This window comes from Ostrinia nubilalis, chromosome 17 (genome assembly GCF_963855985.1).
Source record: "Ostrinia nubilalis chromosome 17, ilOstNubi1.1, whole genome shotgun sequence".
NCBI classification, from domain to species: Eukaryota; Metazoa; Arthropoda; class Insecta; order Lepidoptera; family Crambidae; genus Ostrinia; species Ostrinia nubilalis.
In genome coordinates this window covers 11,206,326-11,228,394 of record NC_087104.1, presented here as the reverse complement: position 1 = coordinate 11,228,394, position 22,069 = coordinate 11,206,326, and the positions used below count along the sequence as shown (strand labels likewise).

The following is a 22,069-nucleotide window of genomic DNA, read 5'->3' as shown; positions in this document are numbered from 1 at the left end:
GTATTACCACTATTTACCAGACATTACTATTTATTGCATACTCGCCGGATTACACGTAGGAGCACGCGCGTAACAGCTTCGGCCTTGCATTATTATAAGATCTTGTTCCGCCCTTTTACGAACTTCCTCCGTGAGGATATCCCCGCCGAATTCTATGATGAACCTATCAAAAGTCATATTCTGCAATGTCAACCCACCACAAGGTGGACCGACGACCTGATAAAGGTAGCGGGAAGGCGCTGGATGCAGGCCGCTACCAACCGTGCGATGTGGAAGTCATTGGGGGAGGCCTATGTTCAGTAGTGGACGTCCTGTGGCTGAAATGATGATGATGATGAAGAAATGAATGAAAATGACAAATCTTCGCACGTGTATAATACCGTGCCAAAGTAATCATATAATTTTGGCACCTTAATAACTATTGCCGTTTTTGTTGTAAAGATCATGCAGCGCTACTTGCGGATATTATTGGAAAGAAAACTATGTGGGCTCTAGATCTGAAGCCGCTTTAACGAACACGAAGTGCTCATACAATGCGGCGTATTTTCTTCCAGTCTTTAGTCAGGACTTTAGTCGAATTAAAACCCCGGTTGAACGTGATATAGCCGCACTAGAATACGATGCTTTTTTGCATAATCGCAAGACTTCGTTCCGGTGTCGACCGAATGTTATCATGATGTATGTGGCCCAGGGGTTACCGTAGCCGCTAAGGTTTGAAACTTCTTGCTTAAAATATTGTAGTCTTTGGCATAGACTACGATGGTAGTCATGGAGATAGGAGTTTGTTATCTCGTGTCAGATGTAAATGGTGAAAAGAAAACTCATGATTCGTGGTATTTTTATGTAATATGTAGGTATTTTATAAAAGTGGAACCCCGAGTGATCTCCAAAACCCATTCTATTATTATATACGATTCGGCTTCGATATCTATAATACAATAGGAGTTTATTTCATGTGTCAGATGACAAGGGTGGAAACAACCTACGATTCATGTTGTTTATTTACGTGCAATATGTGGGCATATTGTAAAAGTGGAATGCCGAGTTGTATTTCTAAAACTTGTTCTATTATTTTATACTATTTGGCTGCGACTCGGCGTGACGACAATACAAAACATTTTTCGCGAATCGGTGTTCATACATTCACACAATACATTAGACGCCATGTTGTCATAAACGACATATTATAAAATCGCTGTGATTTAATATTCTTAATCATTAATTTTATGGCAAGTGTCCATCAGGAATCATTGTTCTTACACACAGAATCGTATTATTTCGCTTTCGGGTAGTAATATGTCAAAATTGTTGGTTCTTTAGGCGAACAATGTATGGAGAACGAACATTGTCCTTTTAAGTCTATGTCAAAACTTACTATTTAACGTGTAAATCAGCCTTTAGTCATGCCGATTTTCTTCACCTCGTCTGCTACAGTGCGCCGCCAAGTTTGCTTGGGGCGACCACGTTTGCGATGGAGAGATCGACACTATTCCCACCTCTCGTTCCCACCACCACAACTTCAATGTTGCAGCCAGGATCTAGAAAAATTATAGACACCACAACACAATATGTGTAGAAAAAACTGAAATGTTGCTTTCTCATTTCAATTCATATACAATTGAAATAGATAGAGTAAGCCTTAGTTTTCAAGCTCTTAAAGTTTTATGAATCCACTAGTGGTTATCTTCCACATTGTTTGAGGAAGATTGCTGTGAAATAAAACACTAGTCCTGATATAAATGACTCTTTTTAATAGTTCGAGATATTGATGCTGGGTTATAATAAAATGTGACCTACTTTGACGCTATCGTACTATCACTTGCGCCTCTGAAAGTACTCTGATAAGGAGTGAACATAAATGTGTCATTGCAAAAGTTGAATGTATCACAAAAGGGTTAATTTCTTATTGTTGGCATTGATGTAGATAAAATCGTAACAACATAAAAGACAGGAAAATTTCCAATATGGTAATACCAGCGGCCGCCCGCCACTGCGTACCGTGGATCCCGTTTTACCCCTTAGGAATGGAGTTACGTAAAATCCGTTTTTAGTGAGTGATTTGAGACTCCTAGCACTTGCAGTTTCTGAGATTTCGTGATGAGTGGGTCGGTCAATCAGTGACCTTTCGCTTTTATAGATATGTATAGATTTCAGACTAAAGATAGTTATTGCAAAATAGCACCTATCCCAACTAATATTATAAATGCGAAAGTAACTCTGTCTGTCTGTCTGTCTGTCTGTCTGTCTGTCTGTCTGTCTGTCTGTCTGTCTGTCTGTTACGCTTTCCCGCTTAAACCTCGCAACCGATTTTGATGAAATTTGGCATAGAGATAGTTTGAGTCCCGGGAAAGAACATAGGATAGTTTTTATCCCGGTTTTTGAAACAGGGACGCGCGCGATAAAGTTTTTCTGTGACAGACAAAATTCCACGCGGGCGAAGCCGCGGGCGGAAAGCTAGTGACAAATACATAAGAGTTATGGTTGATTTGCTGCTGGTTCTGAAAATAAATTTTCGCATTCTTCGCACATTCTACGCAATGAACGAATCCAGAAACGACTTGTCAGACACTTGGTATTCTCGCATTTTAGAGACAAAAGAAGGTACTCGTATAATGAGATCTTAACTGACTTGGAAATAAAAAGCCTAGAACGTCTTAGAGACCTACTTGATCTTTCTTTCTTTTACAAAATTATGAGACATCATGTGCGTAGTCCAACCTTGCTAGCGAAGTTTAACTTCAAAGTCCCATTACGATTACCACGTAAACCCATTGAACCTCTCTCCCGCCCCTTTCGAAAAACTGTTCTAGGAGCCAACTCTCCTATATGTCGGATCTGCAAGATCTACAATAAATGTAGTGGTCCCCTGGATGTGCATTTCATGTCCCTACCCAAATTCAAGGCTACAGCAACCGACTCTATATCATAATAATTTTACTTATACAGGGTGTCCCGTAATGTAACGTCAAGCCGGAACTGGGTGTTGAGGCAAGTTGTGCTGGTTATCAGAAAAATATAAAAAAAAATCAATGTGGCATATTTTAAAAATAATAGGCATTTAAAAAAAATCAATAAATTCTACTCCAGGTGACGGTCCTTTTGCTCGTGTTGGCACAAATCTTCACTTTTTTAAAAAATTTTTTTTGTTATGTAACCCTGAATAATGCTTCTCTAAATTGTTATCAAAATTACAAAACCAGCTGCTCCAGCTTGGATGAAAAAAATACATTCTTCTCAAAAAAAATTTCAAAATAAAAATTTTGCCTAGTTTAAACTGACTGTACTGAAAAAAAAAAATATACTACGCGAGTGTGGCAAGTGACGTCATAATTTGGCACATTTAGTAAGGATTCCAAAATGGTATAACACTTGGTAAATTTTTGCTATAATTGTCGAAAATTTTTGGATTTTTGGAAATAGTCCCGTTTTTAACTTTATTTACCTTGGTTAAAAATATTATTATAATGTGCCCAAAATTCAAGTTTCTGTGACTGACTACCGTACAGTCAGTCACAGAAACTTTTGTCACCATGACAGTTATTAGTAGTTGACATACTGTGACAAAAGTCACCCGTGCGCGCGCGCCTTTACTACCTGCTCTGCCTGCACTTGTACTTGGTAACAGGGATAATAAGGATATGAAGTTTCGGTTATGGATACGGTTGCGTATATTAGAATAATATTATACCGGTTTCGGTTACGGTCACGGATATGAAATAATTTCAGATTATCCGAAAGTCTCGGATAATTTCGGTTACGGAATTATTAGAATTTCAAAAATGTAGGTATAATACAAATAGCAAGATGCTGCGTGAGCGTGACCCACATAGCTACTTTATGTACCAACTAAGATGACACCTATTGTTGCGGACAGCCGCTCGGGCGTGCGGAAATAAGAAAAACCTTCGGTTCGGGGCTAAATGTAGATCCGGCTCGAACTATGTTGCGGACAGCCGCTCGGGCGTGCGGAAATAAGAAAAACCTTCGGTTAAAATGAAGATATATTCCTGCAAATATTGCCCACCACGGCTATCAAAAAAAAACATAAACTTCAGAACTAAACAAAAGGTATCAAAAGTAATAAAAAAAAAGTATAAAAAACATAGACAATATAAAAAAGAGGTTGGTCCACCTATCGGTTCCCAACACCTATGTATGATAAAGGTAAAACAGGCTGGCATATTAGATGGTACCAGCGAATGCCAGACAAGTTGGTAACAAATATTAAGATTTAAGGTACAATTCCAAGACGGGCCGCAGACCGCAAACTGCAACCGCAAACTGCAAAACTATGAAATCGGCAGCGCGGCATTGCAGCTGCGGCGTGTATACTGCAAATTTCATAGAGTTTTGCAGTTTGGCCTTTATCCGAAACTATACGTAACTTTTGAATCAGTTTCGGCACAGTAGATAAATCAAACAGTACGGAAGCTTCATACAAACGCTCTAAATCAGACTCACGCACACAGACGCACGCTTTACACGAGCTCTAAGCGAACCTCGCAGTCCATCCGTCGCGAGTGTCGCGCACAATTTTATTGCATGCACGTTCCGCTGTATTTTTAAAAAACATGCCACGACTCTACGAGTGTATTGCGTAGTATACGGTTGCTTGAACTCGGCATCTTCAAAACCAGAACTTTCATTTTTTAAACTTCGTAATAATTCTGAATTGTAAAAATGATTAAATATTACTTTTTAAATAAAGTGCTTACATCTATTTTGTAATAGTTCTTTTTAAATTTCGTAATTACGCTTTTTAACAATTTATGTGTTCTATTTGATAAAGTAATTTGCTCCGCGCGGTTTTGTACTAAGGCCCGGTTTTTTGATTCGTAGTTAAAATAACCAATGGTCAAGTTTGACAGATGTCAAATGACAAGTGGTTAAATATCAGAAAAAAATGTTTTTCGAACAATGGTTAGCTTGACTTTTAGTACATTTTTTAACTATTAGTTAGCATTTTGTTAATATTTAACCATTAGTAGCAAAATTTAACAATTTGTTATTTTAACTACGAATCAAAAAACCGGGCCTAAGTGATGAACTGTATTTAAAATGAGGCAATAGCTATGTGAAAGTAAGTATCCGGTATTTTATTTATGAGAATAGAATATCTTCTACCGGCCTCTAACAGTACTTAATCAATTTATTCGATTATGTATTCGATCATTATAGAACCTAATTAACGTTTTATTTTTTTGTTAACTACTTAGTCAATTAATTTATTCCATTAGGTATTTGATAATTAAAAAACCTAAATAAACGCTTTAATAAATAAGTAAGTCAGAACCTTATTAATTTTATAAAGATTAAGAGTGCCAACCCTAACACTCAGTTGAAGTGTAGGTATTTAACTCGCCGAAAGGGCTAAGTTTCCGTACTGCTTTAGCTCATATATCTACTGTGGTTTCGGTTACGGTTATGGACATTTTTTTATTTCGGATATCCGATAGTTTCGGTTACGGCCCTCTCCGTCCCGCTCATACCTTTTAAAATGGCTTCTCCACCTCACTTAAGCCAGAAACTTAAATTTTGGGCACATTAGAATAATATTTTTAACCAAGGTAGATAAAGTTAAAAACGGGATTATTTCCAATAAACAAAAATTGTCGACAATTACAGCAAGATTTTACAAAGTGTTATACCATTTTGGAATCCTTACTAAATGCGCCAAATTATGACGTCACTTGCCACACTCGCGTAGTACAATTTTTTTTCAGTACAGTCAGTTTAAATTAGGCAAAATTTTTATTTTGATATTTTTTTTGGGAATAATGTATTTTTTTCATAAAAGTTGGAGCAGCTGGTTTTGTAATTTTGATAACAATTTGGAGAAGCATTATTCAGGGTTACATAACAAAAAAAAAAAATTGGAAAAAGTGAAGATTTGTGGCAACACGAGTAAAAGGACCGTCACCTGGAGTAGAATTTTTTTATTTTTTTAAATGCCTATTATTTTTAAAATATGCCACATAGATTTTTTTTCATATTTTTCTGATAACCAGCACAACTTGCCTCAACACCCAGTTCCGGCTTGACGTTACATTACGGGACACCCTGTATAACATCATTTATGCTAACTAAGCAGCAACTTATATTTCTTGCAAGCTGTGTATACCTCTAAGTGATAGTGCAATTAGCTTAATATTTTGCGTATTTTTTAACATATTGTGTATTGTTGTACCTATCGTTGGTGTACCTAATAAATAAATAAAAAATAATAAAAAATAAATGCGCCCTAGCAACTAAACTCTCACTCAAGGTGAGAGCGCAAGGTGAATCCCTATTTGAATTCTTTATACTAATTACCATTTGTCTCTAAAAAAAACAAAGATATAGAATGAGTTGCTAAAAACTTACCTATACAAAAAAAAAAGATTGTTTCATTATGCATTAAATGGAGTCACTGACTGCCTCACTCTTTTTTTAAACTGGTTGCTCACTGGCAAACAACTTTTTCTTCCTGCATGGAATACATTCATTGGAGGAGGATAGGATTCCTAATGGAGGTATTATTTTAATTATTAAGGAAAAGAATAGCCAAATTATTGTGCACAATACATTAGCCTTAATAATTTCCAATGCTTATGTTCACCTCTATTATAAATCAACTTTAATTTACTATACTTTACGACGATCATGGGCCAAACAGTGATACCGACTACTGACTTAAAATACCTACATCAGAAGTGGCCACGGCTAGGTTTCGCCTGTAAGCAGTAGATCTTGGGTCTAATAAAGTCGGCCAACCCTGACCTACATAACGTCGCTTGCCTCTCTAACTGACGTATCTGACATTTTTTTCGAAACTGAGTTTTCTACACAAAGCCCCGTAGCACACCTCCGCCGCGAAACCATGACAGCGAAAGGATTTCAATATACATCTCTGCGTTTACTTGGCCTCGTTGCTAATGTGGTGATGTGATTTCAGAGATGTATATTGAAATCGTTTCGCTGTCATGGTTTCGCGGGCGGAGATGTGCTACAGGCGTTAATCAATTTTGCAAGACGAATCGATCTCTCCAATCGCCTGAAAATTTTGCAAAATGTCAGTTACGTCAGTTAGAGAGGCAAGCGACGATAATATTGTTACCTGTGATCCAAAAATAAATAATTCTTACTTTTCCCAGGCGCATTCTTCTTCCTAATCAACGGTCCGGAGATCATGTCGAAACTGGCCGGTGAATCGGAGTCCAACCTGCGTAAGGCGTTCGAGGAGGCTGACAAGAACTCTCCGGCCATCATCTTCATCGATGAGCTGGACGCCATCGCTCCGAAGAGAGAGAAGACCCATGGGGAGGTGGAGCGACGTATCGTGTCGCAGCTGCTGACTTTGATGGACGGTGAGTTTGTTAGGATTTTTTTTGCGTAGTTCAAAGGTTAACGAGTAGGAGGTCTCCCCTAAGGATTTCCACAACGACCACTAAGGCGATTATCACACTGCACCGCGCTCCGTCGCGGTATGCGGGACGACTTCATCATTGTATGCAAGTACCTCAGTTTGTATAGAAAACACGCGCGGCACAACACACTGACAACGCGTCTGCGCGCGGGATTTTTTATATGTAATCACGCGGACCGGTGACCGGTGCAGTGTGATAATCGTCTAAATTGGGAGGCCTACCTATATTGTGTTTTCTGTTAAAACAATAAGTTGGTCGTATTATGTACCAATTTATGTGGCATGAAAGAATAAATTATTATAAGCGACAATATATTATTAGCAATATATTATTAGCGACAAATATTCCACAGCTTGGATGAACCCGCTGCTCTATAGACTATAACAGTACATCTTACTTTACTTACACTTTGCTATGTATTTCAAGCGTTCTGCAAAAAAAAAATGTCTGTCCAAAGTAATTGAAGAAATAAATTAAAGCAAGTATTTTTGTCTGTAACAAATAACCAGAATCATCATAACACAATTATTCCACATGTTAGGCATGAAAAAGTCGTCCCACGTGATCGTAATGGCGGCGACCAACCGTCCGAACTCTATCGACCCGGCGCTGCGTCGTTTCGGACGCTTCGACCGCGAGATCGACATCGGCATCCCGGACGCCACCGGACGCCTGGAGATCCTCCGCATCCATACTAAGAACATGAAGCTGGGTGATGACGTCGATTTGGAACAGGTGAGATATGACACAAAGGAACAGTTCACTCTATGATCATCCAGAACCTAAGCAGTATTTATCTATATATATAAAAGAAAGTCGTGTTAGTTACACCACTTATAACTCAAGAACGGCTGAACCGATTTAGCTGAAAATTGTCAGGGAGGTAGTTTAGAGCCAGGAGAAGGACATAGGATACTTTTTATCCCGTTCGAAATAAAATATTGCCATTAAGGCGGAACAAAGTTCGCCGGGTCAGCTAGTTTATTATAAATGGCACTTCAAAATTTGTCTACATAACAGCCCATGCAATCCAAAATATACCAACATTCTACAGCGTAATAGCTTGCGCATATCCACTGGCCAATGGCAACAATCAGTGGGTTATGTGGGACTCTCCTACCCACAAAAACCCGACGGTGTCCTCCGAGGCCATTGAACTAATGCTACTATTGGACATTCGTCCGCGGCTCTAATGCATGCTCCCTAGCCCTTATATTTGATTGTCATTCTTTAAGGTGTGTATATTGTAAGGCTAACCCTTCACGAGTCGGCCTTGCGATGTTGAGACACGTTTGCCTCTTGACTTTGGCAAACGAGCAAACTCGTAGGCAGCCTCGCAATGTATCGCCATACACGCCTTAAATCATAGTTGCCTTGCGCGCGTATTGTGCGCGTAAGTTTTTGAAATCTTATCTGGATTTCATTATCATCATTTTAGCAACAAGACGTCCACTGCTAAACATAGGCCTTCCGCAACGATTTCCAGACAGGCTGGTTTATAGCAGCCTGTATCTAGTGCCTTCTTGCAACCTTTATAAAGTCATCTGTTCACCTTGTGGTCTGGATTGACAAATTAATTGTTTGTTTTTTTTTTACTCGCAGATCGCGGCCGAGTCTCACGGTCACGTGGGCGCGGATCTCGCGTCTCTGTGCTCGGAGGCGGCTCTGCAGCAGATCCGCGAGAAGATGGACCTCATCGACCTCGAGGACGACCAAATCGACGCAGAGGTGCTCAACTCGCTCGCTGTGTCCATGGACAACTTCCGGGTGAGTGTGACGTCATTGCCAGGTCATTAGTCTTTACTAAGTAAGTGGAGGATCTAGTCATACTGGTAGTATACTCTTCGACTTTTTTGTCGGCGGCACGACATCAGCAACTTTTGGCAGTTGCTAACAACTCTCAACGCGACAGTCACTATGAACGTGTATATTGTTGATGTGAGTTGTATTTTTTGAATGTCGGTGGGCAAATGAGCATATACTCTTGCGCTGGCATGCCGCCAGCATGTCCTTGGAAAGCCGCCGACTTCACTAATTACAACTTAGTAAATTCTTGACCATGTCAGAATCTTTACATGCTTTTTCGAATCAAAACTAAACAAGTATTTGATGAATCTGAACAAAAATGCAAAACTATATTAAGATTTGACTAATTTGACGTCATCAAAAGTCCATTCTGTATTCTATCATCGTCATAAATATAGATGACCCACGCTGAACTGTCCCACCAAACTCAATGACAGGGGGGCGCTACCATCGTTCAACTATATGGTTTCCAACATGGCAAAAATCGGAACCAGCGATCCGGTATTGACGGTGGCGCCCCACTGTCAATGTCATGCATAGGACAGTTCAGTATTTTGGAACTATACTCAAATTGGTCTGTTGTCCCCAGTACGCGATGACCAAGTCGTCGCCATCGGCTCTGCGCGAGACGGTAGTCGAAGTCCCGAACGTGACGTGGGGCGACATCGGAGGCTTGCAGAGCGTCAAGCGCGAGCTGCAGGAGCTAGTGCAGTACCCTGTGGAACACCCCGACAAGTTCCTCAAGTTTGGCATGCAGCCTTCCCGTGGTGTGCTGTTCTACGGACCCCCGGGTTGTGGTAAGTGATGATAGAACTTTCAACTTTATTACTAGGGCATAAGGCGGTAGCAGCTAGCCAGTATTCCTTCATACGGGCACCTGGGCTGCGGACAGTAGACTTTCAGCTTTGTTACCAAGGCATAAGAACCAGATATCTGCAGGAGCTAGTGCAGTACCCTGTGGAGCACCCCGACAAGTTCCTCAAGTTTGGCATGCAGCCCTCCCGTGGTGTGCTGTTCTACGGACCCCCGGGTTGTGGTGAGTGATGATGGGATTTTCAACTTTATTGCCAGAGCATAAGGCTTCAGCAGTTAGCCAGTAGACTCTCGAAAAGTTTCCTAATATGGGTTGGGGTCAGTGGACCTTGAGCTTTGTTACCAAGGCATAAGAACCAGATAGCTGCAGGAGCTAGTGCAGTACCCTGTGGAACACCCCGACAAGTTCCTCAAGTTTGGCATGCAGCCTTCCCGTGGTGTGCTGTTCTACGGACCCCCGGGTTGTGGTAAGTGAACTTGAGCTTTGTTACCAGGGTATAAGGACCAGAAAGGTATAGGAGCTCGTGCAGTACCCTGTGGAACACCCCGACAAGTTCCTCAAGTTTGGCATGCAGCCTTCCCGTGGTGTGCTGTTCTACGGACCCCCGGGTTGCGGTGAGTAAACTTGAGCTTAGCTACCAAGGCATAAGAACCAGATAGCTGCAGGAGCTAGTGCAGTACCCTGTGGAACACCCCGACAAGTTCCTCAAGTTTGGCATGCAGCCTTCCCGTGGTGTGCTGTTCTACGGACCCCCGGGTTGCGGTGAGTAAACTTGAGCTTTGTTACCAAGGCATAAGAACCAGATAGCTGCAGGAGCTAGTGCAGTACCCTGTGGAACACCCCGACAAGTTCCTCAAGTTTGGCATGCAGCCTTCGCGTGGTGTGCTGTTCTACGGACCCCCGGGTTGTGGTAAGTGGACCTTGAGCTTTGTTACCAAGGCATAAGAACCAGATAGCTGCAGGAGCTAGTGCAGTACCCTGTGGAGCACCCCGACAAGTTCCTCAAGTTTGGCATGCAGCCTTCCCGTGGTGTACTGTTCTACGGACCCCCGGGTTGTGGTAAGTGAACTTGAGCTTTGTTACCAGGGTATAAGGACCAGAAAGGTATAGGAGCACGTGCAGTACCCTGTGGAACACCCCGACAAGTTCCTCAAGTTTGGCATGCAGCCTTCCCGTGGTGTGCTGTTCTACGGACCCCCGGGTTGCGGTTAGTACTTGCTACATAAGACTTCAAAACTTCTTTAGTCTGGACTGTGAGCACGTAGAATTTTGTCCAATGACCCCAAGCTACCCAACCTTAACGCTCGCGCGTAATTATGTTGCTGTCGCGCTCGCACACTCACTGCGGGCGCCCGTCGCACAGTCGCGACAGCAATATAATTACGCGTGAGCGATAAAGATGGGTAGCTTGGGGTCATTGGACAAAATTCTATGTGCTCACAGACCGGGCTTTACAAGAAAATAATAGTACCTGGGTGCGGGCACTTGTTATGGTGGAAATACTCTATGAGACTCACCATGTTAGTCACTTGTGTCTGCATATTTGTTAGCCGCCCTCTAAGACATCCACTGGAAAAATGGGGATTGTTAACTTATATTCTACGCTGGAACTACACTATCATTTCCCATGTATAAGGAAAACATGATCAATAAAAATATGTAAAATTCGGGGGATACAAATCAGCATTTCCAAGTTTGTGGAAATTCGCGCCTAGTAATACTTAAAGAAAAAAAGTAGTTTATTTTGTTCATCAGACATTATTGTTAATTACTTATGTTGTCTTTGTGCAGGTAAAACTCTGCTGGCAAAGGCCATCGCCAACGAGTGCCAGGCCAACTTCATCTCCGTGAAGGGCCCCGAACTGCTCACGATGTGGTTCGGTGAGTCTGAGGCCAACGTGAGAGACATCTTCGACAAGGTACGTGCTCGTTTTGGTATTAAAATACTTGTGTTATGATAGTCAAATGTTTAGACCCAGTTTCACCATACAATGTTAACTAATTAACACCCCTGTTAAATCATTTAACAGACAGTTAAGGTTATTGAATGTCCCACCATGTTTTAACGAATGTTTAATATCCGTAATCCGTTGTTAAACTTAATTGCTGCTCATTAGGTCCGTTAGATGGGTAACAGGCTGTTAGTTTACTGTCACACAGGAACAGGATCGCGATGGCAATGATGACAATTTTATTTTCGAAAACGAGAATCCTTTGGAAGTTTTAGACAATTTGGTCTATACAGTGTGTTTGGGATAGGGCTAGCGATAATTTAAGGCGATGTTATTATGTAAATTTTATCGACAAAAATGCTCCCATAATATGTAGGCCGCCCCCCCTCCTCATGGAATGGGGGAAGGGCTTAATTATTGAAATTTATTTTTATGTGACTACACAAAAATGTTATTTATTTCTTATGTGCCCGTCAAAACTGAATTTTTTGACAAAAACTTAAATTTATTATTTTTTTAAGTTTTTTGGTCATTATTTTTCATTTTTAATGACACATAATTATCATTGGTTTACAAATGCAAATTTTTATTTATCTGTAAGACGGGCACATAGGAAATACAAACAATTTTTATGTATCCCAAACACACTGTATAGTACGACGACCCAAAATATTTAAAAGCACGGCGTCATTATTCGACGAATATGTCGCACAAGATTTCGACTTTCAAAAGAATCTGTTTTGGATGTGTTCACAGACACAGTCACACAAAAAACAAATGTTTGACATTTATTCAACCAGCAAAATGAAATGCAACCCGATTTCTGATGAATTCTACAAAATACGCGGTATTTAAATCAGTCGCCTTACATGTCACAAAAATATTATACGACTGAAGAGAATAGTGCTCGTTTTCGAAGCAATTCTATTACTTACAATGACATTTTGTTTTGGTCGGTTTAGAAAGTGAGTGAATGATTTGAGACTCCATTCACTTAATGTATGATTTCGTAATGGTCTGTTAAAATAATACCATGGGACACGAAAATTTAACAGTGCTGTTAGCACCCCTGTTAACTTTAATGACTGGTTAAGTAATGTCCCATTTAGAGAATAACTAACAGAGTATGGTGAAACTGGGCCTTAGTTTGGGCTGTATAGATCGTTTCATCCACGAAGACGCGCCCCATCAATTTTTGGTTGAGGAAAGCGCGGGGTGCGGGGAGTTTGATCCGAGCAATCCGAGCGTCATTATTGTAGTGTGCGTGTGCACTCATGGATGATTTAGCGTGTACTGATAACACTCAAACATTAGCGGAAGAATGGTGGGCCGCATCTTTGTGGATGAAACGATCTATAGTGTAAAATCCATCTTTCAGTACAGATTTATTTACCAACTTATATTATGAACTTGGTAACATCTGCTAATTGAGTGGATTATAACCCTGCATGTTAAAGTTTCTACTACACCACTTCTTTTATGTGCCAGAGGCAAATAAAGGATTTGGCCTACACTTCTGACAGATCGGGGAGGCTTGATGTTCATTTGTTCTCTAGTCACCTTTACGACATCCACGAGCAAAGTCTTATTCTAGTCTACCGGACTTACACAGATTGCCTAACCTAAAGTTAGTGTACACCGGCAGGCAGATAAATGTTATATCAAGTCAAATCTGTCAATTTGTTTTATGTGTCACTGCTATAAAACTGGTACTGTATGTACACCTGTAAGCGCGCTTGGCTTCATCGTGCGTATTGATCTTCGACGAGCTTCGAAACCTGATTAAATCTTATTTCAAAACGAGAAACTATTTCCTAAAGTGATAAGCACTATTTTACTACAAAACGTGTACACCTACAGGCACGATCGGCGTCACCCTGCGTGCTATTCTTCGACGAGTTGGACTCCATCGCCAAATCCCGCGGTGGTTCCGTATCGGACGCGGGCGGCGCCGCGGACCGCGTCATCAACCAGATCCTGACTGAGATGGACGGCATGGGTGCTAAGAAGAACGTCTTCATCATCGGTCAGTACATTGTGCACTATTCTAGCTTCTATTTCATAATATTTGAGGTCATAATTTTCTGATTTCACATTTTGTTACGGGTTTTTTCGAAGCATGAAAATATGCCTTTAGGATGATCGGCACCGCCAGTGGTCTACTAATCTCTAATGTCGATCCTAAAATTTTATCAAGCTTTTACAAAGTTTTACCAAACTTATGAATTTATTAAAACCCTTGAACCCTTTCCCCCTTACTAATAAAACTTACACGCTCGTTGAACAGTGTTTTAAAGTGACGTTTAGTACGGAAATGCCATTTCAAAACAGTGTTCAACAACTGTGTAACTTTTTATTAGTAAGGGGGTTTATTCGGATAGTTAAATTGTAATCGCTAACACGTGAACGGTGGCTCCACTTACATACTTTCATCAAGTCGCGAGCTCTGTGACTGCCAATTATTTTTTATATTTCCAAGGAACAAAAAATCAAAAACTAAAGTTACTAAGTTTTCAGTGTTAGAATGAAGTTATATCTTTTCATAATTAGTGTCTCTAGCAACTAGGAACTAGTAGAAGTGCAGAGTGGTGATGGAATTAAGATTGAAAGAAAAAAAAAAGAGTGATGAGAGTTAGACTGTGTATTTTCAGAGCTCTCTCTGTGAAGTGATAGATATAAACAAATAGTATAAAAGTCACATTCAAATATAGCTATCAAAACATAGAATGTATTTACAGCCAGTTCTGGTTACTTAAAAAGCAGGTTTTTACAGTGTAAAATGCCCAATAGGTGTCATTTCATTTCCGTAACGATTCCCATATGCCTACAGGTGCTACAAACAGGCCCGACATCATCGACCCGGCCATCCTGCGGCCGGGCCGCCTGGACCAGCTGATCTACATCCCGCTGCCCGACGAGAAGTCTCGCGAGGCCATCCTGCGCGCCAACCTGCGCAAGTCGCCCATCGCTAAGGACGTCGACCTGTCCTACATCGCCAAGGTAAAGTCACGGCAGCTTATGTAAAGCCTGGTCTGTGAGCACGTAGAATTTTGTCCAATGACCCCAAACTACCCATCCTTATCGCTCGCGTGTAATTATGTTGCTGTCGCGCTCGCACACTCACTGCGGGCGCCCGTCGCACAGCGCGCAGTCCAATTACGCGCGAGCGATAAGGATGGGTAGCTTAGGGTCATTGGACAAAATTCTACGTGCTCACGGACCAGGCTTTAGTTAGGATAGAGTTGATTTTACGTCGACTCAGCTATCCTGCTACCCTGACGAGAAGTACAACCAACCTGCGCAAGTCGCCCATCGCTAAGGACGTCGACCTGTCCTACATCGCCAAGGTAACGTGTCTTATGTAGTTGGGATAGGGTTGATTTTGCAATAAAAGTGTATAGTCTTAGGTAGTCGCGCGAGGCCATCCTACGCGCCAACTTGCGCAAGTCGCCCATCGCTAAGGACGTCGACCTGTCCTACATCGCCAAGGTAAAGTCACAGCAGCTTATGCAGTTGGGATAGGGGTGATTTTACAACAAAAGTTTATACATAGCTTGATGTGGTCGTGCGCAAGTCGCCCATCACTAAGGACGTCGACCTGTCCTACATCGCCAAGTCAAGCTGATCTGAATAACGGCCATTAAAAATATTCACTCGTTCAATGTATTCAAGAGGTATTCATGTTAACTTTAGTCTATAGATATTGTGAACTATCTGTAACTATGTTCTTCTGATTAATTTCGTTTTGGGTCCAATGACAGTGTAACTTTCCCCGGGGATTAAATTAACCTTCACTGGTTGGGTTTTTATTGGCGGTCAAGCTGTAGATCCTAGCTACACAGCGGTGGGAACGAGAGGTGAATAGTCCCGTGTTGTCTAGTACTCATGGTACAAACTTTTCTTAGATTGGGACTAGAGGCGCAGTGTAAAGATGGCGGTTCGCGTGGCGATAGAGACAAGCAACTTAGGTTTCTGCCTCGCTCGCGAACTGACGCTAATAAATAAATAAATAATAGCTTTATTTCTAAGAAGTAGTACAGACTTAACATTTTCAGCGGCTTCTGCACTACTAAGCTCACGCTTGTATCGCAGCTGCCAAATAACACAACTCTAAAAGTAAATTACAGCAGCAGTACTAATAGCATTACCTAAAACCAAGTAACGGTCGCACTCTTCCGTCTCGGTCTCTTGTCTCCTGGTGCAAATCGCCCCCTATAAATGTCTAAGGCTGAGTTGCACCACCTAACTTCAACGCTAACTACATTCCGCGTCAAATAAATCGTCGCGGGAGATGCGATTTGAGGTGATTTTTGTATGGAGTTAGACAGATTTTTGAGGTTTGTTAATGGTAAAATAGATGGTGCAACCCAGCTTAAGGACATTTATTTACATGATGTGTTGCTGGCAGTTTGGCCAGCAATCATTTTTTGATATTATTTATGGTTTTTTACTTTTTAAATATTGTTTTTGGTTTTGAAGTTGCTTTTTTACTGTCTCTCGGGTGGTCTAGTTTTATGTCTTGAACAAATATACTGTTTTGGCCCTTTTTCAGTTTTTCCTTGAATAGCTTCTTGAATATAATCACCAAAGAGCATAAAAGAGTAAGAGACGGCACTCCATAGATATTTTTTGAGCTCACGCACACATATGCATTTTAGAGAACGACCCGCAAATCTTTACCAACCGCACAAACTACAGGCGGAGCTACCAACATAATGCCTTATTTTCTGACAGTATTAGTGACGTTCGTAATAACTTATCGATTATCGATACTTTGCTAGGGTTGTAATTGCATATCGATATCTAGTATAGGAACCTTCAATATTTTAATGATTACTATTTTTATTTTATACTATGTGTAAGTAAAACGAAGTTTTGTAACGTAAATTATTTATTTCGAAATAAAATAGGTATATTACAATAAGTATTGAACATGACATAGCAGTTGTAGGCATGAGGAATTATTGAAAATTATAACAAAGTACAGAAATGATAATTTTGTAAACTTTTATTTTCACAACTTTTTCTAAGAAAAAATAGGATTTTTATTTATAAACATCTTTAATTTTCTTATCAGCTGATCGAACCTCAGCCTCAAGATTACTTTTCAATGCTTTGTTGCTGTGCTTTTTTACTTTTGTCAGCAAAATTGTTTTCACTTTTTATGAAGCTGTCATTAATGATTTTACAACTTTTTCTTAGAAAAAGGTAACTTAATATTTTAAACATCTTATCATAAATTTCTTTATTATGTTGTTGACATTTAAACCAACTAAAATTACAATTTGTACTCAACATTAAGAAAATGAATTTTCCAACATTTTCCATATATATCTGGTCGGCAATATGGTCATGATAAAATTGTTTAGCTTCATTTACGGTGGTACATAATTGAATTGTTGGATAAACGAGACTTTTTTTATCATGCCACCATTCGCGAAGAGATATACAGGGTGTCCCGTAATGTAACGTCAAGCCGGAACTGGGTGTTGTGGCAAGTTGTGCTGGTTATCAGAAAAATATAAAAAAAAATCTATGTGGCATATTTTAAAAATAATAGGCATTTAAAAAAAATCCAAAAATTCTACTCCAGATGAAGGTCCTTTTGCTCGTGTTGCCACAAATCTTCACTTTTTCCAAATTTTTTTTTTGTTATGTAACCCTGAATAATGCTTCTCTAAATTGTTATCAAAATTACAAAACCAGCTGCTCCAGCTTGGATGAAAAAAATACATTATTCCCAAAAAATTTTTCAAAATAAAAATTTTGCCTAGTTTAAACTGACTGTACTGAAAAAAAAATGTACTACGCGAGTGTGGCAAGTGACGTCATAATTTGGCGCATTTAGTAAGGATTCCAAAATGGTACAACACTTGGTAAATTTTTGCTGTAATTGTCGACAATTTTTGTTTTTTTTGGAAATAGTCCCGTTTTTAACTTTATCTACCTTGGTTAAAAATTATTATTCTAATGTGCCCAAAATTCAAGTTTCTGTGACTGACTACCGTACAGTCAGTCACAGAAACTTTTGTCACCATGACAGTAATTAGTAGTTGACATACTGTGACAAAAGTCACCCGTGCGCGCGCGCCTTTATCTACTGCTCTGCCTGCACTTGTACTTGGTAACAGGGATAATAAGGATATGAAGTTTCGGTTATGGATACGGTTACGGATATTAGAATAATATTATACCGGTTTCGGTTACGGTCACGGATATGAAATAATTTCAGATTATCCGAAAGTCTCGGATAATTTCGGTTACGGAATTATTAGAATTTCAAAAATGTAGGTATAATACAAATAGCAAGATGCTGCGTGAGCGTGACCCACATAGCTACTTTATGTACCAACTAAGACGACACCTATAAAGGTAAAACAGGCTGGCATATTAGATGATGCCAGCGAATGCCAGACAAGTTGGTAACAAATATTAAGATTTAAGGTACAATTCCAAGACGGAACGCAGACCGCAAACTGCAACCGCAAACTGCAAAACTATGAAATCGGCAGCGCGGCATTGCAGCTGCGGCGTGTATACTGCAGATTTCATAGAGTTTTGCAGTTTGGCCTTTATCCGAAACTATCCGTACGTTACGGATATCCATAACATCCCTGCTTGGTAAGATGACCCTCTCCGTCCCGCTCATACCTTTTAAAATGGCTTCTCCACCTCACTTAAGCCAGAAACTTGAATTTTGGGCACATTAGAATAACATTTTTAACCAAGGTAGATAAAGTTAAAAACGGGATTATTTCCAATAAACAAAAATTGTCGACAATTACAGCAAGATTTTACAAAGTGTTATACCATTTTGGAATCCTTACTAAATGCGCCAAATTATGACGTCACTTGCCACACTCGCGTAGTACAATTTTTTTTCAGTACAGTCAGTTTAAACTAGGCAAAATTTTTATTTTGATATTTTTTTTGGGAATAATGTATTTTTTTCATCCAAGTTTTAGCAGCTGGTTTTGTAATTTTGATAACAATTTAGAGAAGCATTATTCAGGGTTACATAACAAAAAAAAAATTTGGAAAAAGTGAAGATTTGTGGCAACACGAGTAAAAGGACCGTCACCTGGAGTAGATTTTTTTGATTTTTTTTAAATGCCTATTATTTTTAAAATATGCCACATAGATTTTTTTTTATATTTTTCTGATAACCTGCACAACTTGCCTCAACACCCAGTTCCGGCTTGACGTTACATTACGGGACACCCTGTATATGCATACAAATCATTGTCAACAGGAGTTTTCACGCTCAAACACTCTTCACAAATTAAACAAGAACTGTTCTGTAATAGTTTGGCAGCTAAATACCCGCTTACATATACTACTGGTTGGTTTTCAAGGCTACACAAATTTTCAATGGGCTGTTCTAAGTTTTCAGGGTCCGGGATAGACAACACAGGATAAAATTCAGTGTCTGTGGAATCTTGAACATTAATTTTTATTTCTGTTGTTTTTAAATTAGTTTTTAAAATGTCTTTATATTCCAGCATATGTTTATTGTTGTCTGCTTCACAATTAGCACTTCTGCTATGAGGCACTTTCAGCCCAGTAACCATGCTTGTTTTAAGCGCTGCAGTAAAGTGCGTGATAGTGGGATTTCTATTGGTTACACTGTGTTGCCTAATGATTCCAAATAAGTTTTCCAGAGAGTCTTGGTTAAACTGTCTAAGGTTCATATATTTAAACCCTTCATTCTTTAACTTTTCCCAAATATCGTTTAAGGATTTGATAGATATTTGATATCCCTTTACGCATTTAACATTTTTTAGTATCGTGTTTTCTGCTGTTATAAATTTTATGGTTTTTAACTTATCAGTATAAAAGGTCCAAGACTCAATGTGATTACTTGATGTGGAAACATTTTCCCGGATCCCTTTCTTTACGTCATTTAAAGATGATGGACCATTTGTACAATCAAATAGTTTATCTAACTGTTCAATCACAAATGCTGTATCATTGCAATCAGAAACTTCTTTCCATGCCATCATTTTTAAAATAGCTGCCACGGTATTACTCAGAGCATGCGCAGCATACTTCACCCTCATCTTAGTTTTGAATGTTGGATTTACAATGGTACTATTCAGTTTTTTAAAATTTAAAAAATTTCTGTTGTGTTCTTCTGCAACTACCAAATGCCTCCATTGTGCAATTTTTCCATCGAAAGACATATTTCCACTTTTAAAGAAATTGTTTCGTAATGATTTGAACAAGTGAGGGATGTCATAGATTATAAAAATTTTGTCATTATTTACAGAGAAAAAGTTGCTATCTATGCCTTGTCCACAGTTTCTTTTTAACATGTTAAGAGCTCCTATATTTGTAGATCCCTGATCACAAACTGTTGTTAGAACCATAAATCCGATTTCTTTTAATTTTTTGATGATGTCCGATATAATTTTTGCCAGTTTTGCTGTTGATATTGTGCCTTCCACAAAATAGTGCGCAATATATTGCTTGTATTTATGTTTAGCACCCTGTATCATAAACACTAACGCATGGTCTGCAATTTTCTTTTCTCGTCCCATGTTCTCGCCCTCTCCATAATCCACGTAGCCATCCACTTTATCAGCAATTTCGTTATAAATTATCCGTTTCTTTAACGCCATCTCGTCAAATATTAACGAGCAATATTTATTTTCCTTTGGCATACTTGATGCTTTTGCCTCTAACATATCAATTATATTTTTATTTATACCAGGCTCCATTGGTATATTTTTTAAAATCCTTTGGAGCGTTTTAGTGCTTGGTAGCGTAAACAGCTTTTGCATATAGCGGTATGCTTTAGGGGACCGTTTAAATATAGCCAAAGCATATATTTTGTTGGCTAAAGTCCACCTTTTTCCTTGTGACTTTTTTTTGTTATTCTGCACTACATCCTTTACTAACGATGTCAGCACTTCCGAATCTAACTTGTCTAAATTCACTCTTGACTTCGCTATATTCCTTATTGTTTTTTTTGCATTTTGTAACTGTCGCCAAAGCCTCTTCTCTTTAATTGTAAATGTTGATGAAGTGTCTGTAATAAAAACATTACCATTAGTAAAAAAAACAACATTAAAGCAAATTGAATTGAATATTGGTTAATTAATCAGCAATTTTACTTAGTTTTTTAAATTAGGTATGTTTTATCTTACCTTTCATTTCAATGTTTTTCTTAGGTCTTTTATAACTGTGGACTAATATTTCTGCCTGTGCATCTTGATGGCAAATGTTTTTATCATCTGAAATATTATAAATATGCAAATTAGTTTAAAATTTATTTTGTTGTTTTATGAAACATATTATTTCCAAATCAATCAATCATTATCAAGTTTTAAAAAAATGCAAAGACAGGATAATGATAGCTCTTCTCATAAAATATGAAGCGTGGGCCCACCTTCAATAACAATGACATAATATTAAATTAAAGGCATTTAGAGGTTTTAATGTTCTGCATTCTGGATGCGGTCTGCGGGTATGTCAAGACAATCTGTAAGTGGTCGTGATAAGGCAATCAGTCACGTGTGCTTTGCGTTCTTTGTTCGTATCCGCACGGTCAAATCGCATTAATATAAAATGTACAGAAACCTAGAATGTTGTATATATAAGTTCATTTTGACCTGACTGCAGACTGCAGAACGCATCCAGGGTGGCATTCTTTAGTTTGAGGGAAGGCATATTTTAGAAGGTAAATAATTAGTTTGTACACTTACCATGAGTAATGGGTTTATAGGTCATATGTTCTGGTGCATTGGAAGTAGAAGGAAGAGGTTCAAAAGTTGTTTTCGCAGAAATACCAGAATCTGGTATATCCACAGCTCCCAAACATGTTGAATTTAGTTGTTTGGTTGTAGTTGTAAGGGGAACTGAAAGCAGATAATGAAATGTGAATTGGGTAATAAAATGTCACGTTCTTACCCAACTTTAGGGTACAATCAGTCTAGTACATGTCTTGCTCACATTAAAAATTACTAGCTTATAAATATTATTAAACTAGCTGACCTGGCTAATTAATGTAGATTGCCTAAAATTTTTCAAATTGGTCCGGTACTTTTTTTGAAGAATATGTATTACACAAATTACTAAAGTCCCTCTAA

At 39.1% G+C, this 22,069-nt stretch overlaps 1 protein-coding gene across 1 annotated transcript in view; it reads left to right on the top strand.

The window, feature by feature from the left end:
* The window catches only part of LOC135080080 (transitional endoplasmic reticulum ATPase TER94), a 43,543-nt gene that overhangs the window by 11,549 nt on the left and 9,925 nt on the right, over positions 1–22,069 (top strand). Inside the window, exons 6-12 of the mRNA XM_063974756.1 lie at positions 7,134–7,346; positions 7,948–8,141; positions 9,009–9,173; positions 9,802–10,009; positions 11,818–11,945; positions 13,839–14,004; positions 14,809–14,978. Of these exons, the coding sequence (XP_063830826.1) occupies positions 7,134–7,346; positions 7,948–8,141; positions 9,009–9,173; positions 9,802–10,009; positions 11,818–11,945; positions 13,839–14,004; positions 14,809–14,978 (1,244 nt within the window). The remainder of the gene's footprint in view (positions 1–7,133; positions 7,347–7,947; positions 8,142–9,008; positions 9,174–9,801; positions 10,010–11,817; positions 11,946–13,838; positions 14,005–14,808; positions 14,979–22,069) is intronic.